This window comes from Orycteropus afer, unplaced genomic scaffold (genome assembly GCF_000298275.1).
Source record: "Orycteropus afer afer isolate SDZICR_OR568_19922 unplaced genomic scaffold, OryAfe1.0 scaffold00004, whole genome shotgun sequence".
NCBI classification, from domain to species: domain Eukaryota; kingdom Metazoa; phylum Chordata; class Mammalia; order Tubulidentata; family Orycteropodidae; genus Orycteropus; species Orycteropus afer.
The window spans coordinates 17,332,940-17,338,829 of record NW_006921591.1 but is presented as its reverse complement, the minus strand read 5'-3'; the positions used below and the strand labels follow the sequence as shown (position 1 = coordinate 17,338,829).

The 5,890-nt window shown below is 41.2% G+C and overlaps 1 protein-coding gene across 1 annotated transcript in view; it reads right to left on the bottom strand.

Annotated features, from left to right (window-relative positions):
• Positions 1–5,029, bottom strand: part of RALB (RAS like proto-oncogene B) — a 50,279-nt gene extending 45,250 nt beyond the window's left edge. Inside the window, exon 1 of the mRNA XM_007937798.2 lies at positions 4,916–5,029. Coding sequence (XP_007935989.1) covers positions 4,916–5,029 — 114 coding nt within the window. The remainder of the gene's footprint in view (positions 1–4,915) is intronic.
• Positions 5,030–5,890: the final 861 nt, after the last annotated feature.

Below are 5,890 nucleotides of genomic sequence, written 5' to 3'. Positions count from 1 at the left end.
AAAAAAAAGGTAGGGACCATGTTTGCTGGTCCAATAGAGCCTGGTGGAACCACTGAGACTATGGCCCCTAGCTGCCCTTCAGGTCTGAAATTGAACCCACACCTGTGGTTTCCAGCCAAACAAAATACAGGCATATGAGTTGAACATTTACCTCAAGTAGATACACTCTTTAGAGAGAACAATCATGGGAGAAAGAAGGGATGCTTATGCACAGGGAGACAGCTCAGGGGGCAGGAATGTATGGAGGGATGGACACTGGGAAGAGGTAACTATGGGGAGGAAGTGGGAGGGGAGCTTTTGCATTGCAGTAAACTGTGGTCAAAGACATGAGACAAAGTATATGTGAACTGCTGTATGTAAAGTGAATTTGCTCTGTAAATCTTCGCCCAAATCACAATTAAAAAAAAAAAAAAGATTGCCTCTAAATTCAGGTAAGACATATGCAAGTACTTTTTCTCTCGTGAATTTATTTTAATTTTTTTCAGCTTCAACCTGAACTTGCATAAAGTCTGTTCTTCAGCATCTCAGCAACATTTGAGCCACAACAGTATGATAAACTGACAAATGGTGGTCTAATACATGAGCTCTGAGAAAAATATACAAAGGTCAAGCATAGCTTTCCTTCTGTGAGGAAGGAGAAGAGGAAAACAACTTTGTATGCATCTTTCCTCTCCCTCTCTTGCCATCTGGGGGCAATGGTGATTTAATGGTAGGTAGAATTTTCCCCTTCCGTGAGGAAACTTGGTTTAATTCCTGGTCAGTGCACCTCATACAGAGCCACCACTCATCTGTCAGTGGAGTGTTGCTATGATGCTAAACAGTTTTCAGCAGTTTCCACATTAACACAGACTAGGAAGAAAATCTTTGCAAACTGCTTCCTAACATCAGCCAGTGAAAACCCTATGTACTCTAACAGTCCAATCTGCAACCAATCATGGAGGTGGTACAGGACCAGGCAGCTTTTTGTTTAACTGTGCATGGAGTCTCCATGAGTCAGAGGCTGACTTAGCAGCAGCTAATAACAACTTGGGAGTTCTGGTAGCATAGTGCTTAAGGCATCTGACTGCTAACTAGAAGGCTAACGGTTCAAACCCACCAGCCACTCCTCAGAAGGAAGACTGGGCAATCTACTTCCATAGAGATACTGCCTCAGAAACCCAAGAGGGGTCACTATGAGTCAAACTGACTCAACAGTAGTTTTTTTTTTCCCCCAGTAATAACAACTTGTCATATGCACATATGTAAACATATATAATAAAAATGACATTTTCAGACTAAGCTCTCCTAATCTCCTATGGCTAGTCTTCTAGGGTCTTGGCAGACATGCAGAGCAGAATGAATCCTAGTCACAAAGTAGAGTTGGGCCTCAGTTTTGAGCTTGCACTTGGAGTTGGCCTCCTGGTGCCTCTTAATCACCCACATTATGATCTTCCTCTCCAACCTGACACAGCTCTTCCTCTAATCCAGGGTTTCCCACCCTTGGTATTACTGACATTTTGGGTCAGATAATTCTTTGTTGTGGAGAGGTAGGTGGGGGCAGTACTGTCATGGGCATTGTAGGATGTTTAGCAGTATCCCTGGCCTCTACCCACTACTAGATTCTAGCAGCACCCCTCACAGTTGTGACAATCAACAATGTCTCCAGACAGTGCCAAATATTCCTCTCCCCCACCTCCATAATAATCACTACTCTAATCCTATCTCCCTCATCCTAATTCCCCTTCTTGTCCTCTGTTATAGGAAAAAAAAAAGAGACTTTTAGTAAGCAAATTACAAGTTATTAAGCAGAAACAAGTAAACAAAAAAGATTCCCAAAGCAGGCTTCCCAACTTGCCTCTTTCCTTTTATGCAAAAATGTTTTGGGTAAATTAGATTATGCCGGAATTTCTCACTTTGGCCCCAAGCATAAGACATACAAAAGCAGGCATCAAAAACAAAAGCTTTTTATTGTAAAACACAGATGGGTGTGACCCAGGAGGAAATCGAGGTCTTGATCTGAAACTTATTCATTGCGGAGGCCCCCTTTAAGAATATAAAATTACACTTATGATATTTGATACAGAAGTAAGAATTTACCTAGAATGAGAAAAGAAAGCACATTCCTTATACATTTTTAAAAACAGACACACACTGTGGCAGACACACCCTAAGGTGACCCTCAGTGAGTCATGCCTCATTTGGGTACAGACAAACTGTGTCTTGCTTCTAATCAACAGAATATAGAAAAAATGATGGGATTACTCCTGTGACTATGTTTTGCTGTATAAAATTCCATCTGAGCAAACTAGAAAGAGCTTCTCCTTGAAGAAGCAGGCTAAGTTATGAACTGCCTACAGAAAGGACCACATACCAGGAAACTGGCGGCAACCAGAAAGCTTAGAAGAAGACTTGAGCCTCAAATGAGACCACAGCCCAGCACAAATCTTGACTGCCTCCTATGAGACCCTGAGCAGAGGACCCAGCTAAACCCCGAGTCCCTAACCCATGGAAACTGTCAGATGATAAATGTGTGTTGCTTTAAGTTGTTAAAGTTCTTCATCTGTCAGGTTGTCATTCTGTGGTGACTTAAGTGTCACTGTGATGCTGGAAGCTATGCCACCGGTATTTCAAATACTAGCAGGGTTACACATGGTGGAAAAGAGTTCAGCGGAGCTTCCAGACTAAGACGGACTAGGTAGAAGGACATGGCATCTACTTCCGAAAAAACTGCCCACAGAAAACCTCATGAATAGCAGTGGAACACTGTCTGATATAATGATGGAAGATAAATGAGCCTCTCAGGTTGGAAGGCACTCAAAAGGACTGGGCAGCATTTCATTTGTTGTACACAAGGTTGCTATGAGTCGGAACCAATTCAACAGCACCTAAAAACAACAAATCTGTGGTGGTTTGCTACACAGCAACAGAAAACTAATGTTAATACCACTGTCATAAAATCCAGCAAAAGAACATATTTTGATCAGCTATCTTACATACCTCCAGAATATCTAACTTTTGTCCTTTTGTCTTACTCTTTGATTACTTTGTGTTATGGACTGAACTGTGTCCTTCAAAAAATAGATACTGAAGTCCTAACCCCTGTATCTATGAATGTGATCCCATTTGGACATAGGGGCTTTCTTTCATTATATTAATGAGGTCAAGGGGGAATACAGTAGGGTTCTGAACCTAATCCCTTCTGAGTGGTGTCTTATAAAGGGGAGTACAGACACAGAGAGACACTAAGGCAGATGCATATATAAACAGCAAAGGAACACCCGACACCCTACAAGTTACCAGAAACTAGGAAAGAGGCCCACAGGAGGAATTGATAGGGTTGAGACCTTGATTTATACTTCAAACCTCCAACACTGTGAAAAAGTAAATTACTATCTTTAAAGCCACTCACTTTGTGGTATTTTGTTATAGCAGCCCTGGGAACCTAATATACTTTGTCATATGCAAATGACTTTGTAATACTTTCTACAGAAAATAAAATAATTCAGTCTTTCCTCTAGAATGGTTGATTACAACTTCTCTTTCATTGACAGCTTAGAAAAGATCACTGTAAGAAGCTCTAAGACCTGGAAAAACTTTCCAGACCAGTTTCCAGCTCCATAATTTCAACCCGTTTCTTTTCCAGTGCCCACACACTTTCTTTGCCAGGTGCAACAGGACACGTACATACCAGCATACAACTCTCAGCCCTGCATCTCACTCCTCAATGCCAACTGAGTCAGCACAGTGGGCAGTAGGAGTATTTCTGGAAGCCATTCCTACACCAGGATAGCTAGTAATAACCACACACTACTGTGACTCTAAAACACTATATGCTACTAAACTCCAACTAAATGTATCCCTAATTCAACTTCTCTCAACTATAGCCTCAAAATGCCTGTGGCACTCTAATGATAGCTAACATAAGAGGAAGTTGGACAGAGGGAAGGTCTAGTGAAAAGAGATAGTGGTCTTAATTGATTGTGCTAAGATATCTTTCTTTCACAAATATTATGAAGCATATGTCCACATAAACACAATGCAAGTAAGAAGCCCTGCTGTTTCAGCTCTGGTCTGAACCCTCTGCCTGCAGCACAAGTAAAAGATAGTCAAGCAGGGACTTTTGTTGCCACAGTAATCAAGGTTGTGTTGATACATGGATTCAAGATCAGTTGCATTAGCCACATTAAGTAAATGATGTAACTTTTGACAGGGATTATGTGAAGATAAAGCCCAGCTCTATCTTGTTGCATGCGAGAATTAGGGAGAACTTGATGCCTATCACTTGAGAAAAGATTAAGTTCTTAAGACAACTCAGCTACCCCATTTAATCCCTCTCAAAATAAACTAATTACACAGCTAAATATCAGATCTATTATTTAGAAACATCAATACAAAGGTTCCTTCCTCCTCTCTTGCTCTCGTTGTCAAAAAGAGAGCTCCAAGTATAACCATGGAAATAACACAAGCAGGGATCCCTGACACGCCTGCCAAAGTTTAAACTGTTGGTGTTGTTAGTTACCATCAAGATGATTCTTGTTGTGCAGAGCAGAACTACTCCACAGGGTTTTCAAGGCTGTGACCTTTCAGGAGCAGACCACTAGGCCTGTCTTCCCAGGTACCTCTGGGCAGATCTGAACCAATCTTTCAGTGGGTAGACAAATGCTTAACCATCTGCACCACCTAAGGGCTTGTTAAACCAAAAGCAAACCCACTGCCATTAAGTTGATTCCAACTCATAGCGACCCTAGAGAACAGAGTAAAACTGCCCCATAGGGTTTCTAAGGCTGTAATCTCTACAGCAGCTAGCAGGTTCAAACTGCTGACCTTTTGGTTAGCAGCCAAGCACTTTAACCATTGTGCTACCAGGGCTCCTAAGGAACTCATTACTAACCAAAATCAGGACAATGAAGGCGGTCTGTGAACTGACATATCTTACCTCATCATACATGAACTGAAGCGTCAAAGCTGATTTACCGACACCTCCACTGCCAACCATGATCACCTTGTGAAGGGCCAAGGAGCTCTGGCTCTTATTCTTGTTTGCAGCCATTCTGCTGGTTTCCTGAGGTGGTGACACACAGACAAGACCCACTTGAAGAGCTGCCAGTGAAAAGGACAAAGACTTAGAGACAGTCAGTCTGGTTTCTACTCAATTGCAATCACATGACATACATACCCTCTAGAAAAGCCTAACACAGGCATTCCACAGAGTAATGATTCTTCTAGGCTCCTGGCATAGATAATTCTGAAAGCCTGTAAGTCATTTACCATGGCAGAGGTAGGATAAGAGTGAAGGCAGGACAAGGGAGAAGATATAGGTACATACATCCAAACGGAAGATGGGGAAAGCAACTCTTTACTAAAACCCAATACAATTTCAATTGATGCTTCACTGAGGCAGACAACCACAGAGCTGTGAGGCTCAATTTCCTACCTCTACTTAAGACATATGGCAACAGAAGGAACTCCAATCTCCATCTCTATTCTCTCTCTTCTCCTCACCCTCGCCCCTCTACCCTCAATCGCTCACACATGCACAGGCACACAAACCACAACCCTCCATATGGATTAAGAAAACAATCTTAAGAGGGGTAAATAAATGTATTTTTTGTCAGTATCCCTTTATGACATATTATAGAGTTAAAAGAATAGGAACTAAATTATTTACTCCAAGTTTATAGAAAACAATAAACTGGATTAAACTTCTAAAACAACTATTTATTAGTCAAAATCAGTTTAATCTCACCAGAAGTAAGTTAAAATGAGTGAAGCAGGCATGAGATTATAGGAAAATAAAGTATTCCAAATAAAGAAGTTTAACAGATACTTGGAACTTATTCCAACCCCAGTCTCACTTTTTATTTTAACCAATTTGTATAGAACAATCTCTCTGTTTCAAATATACCACAAC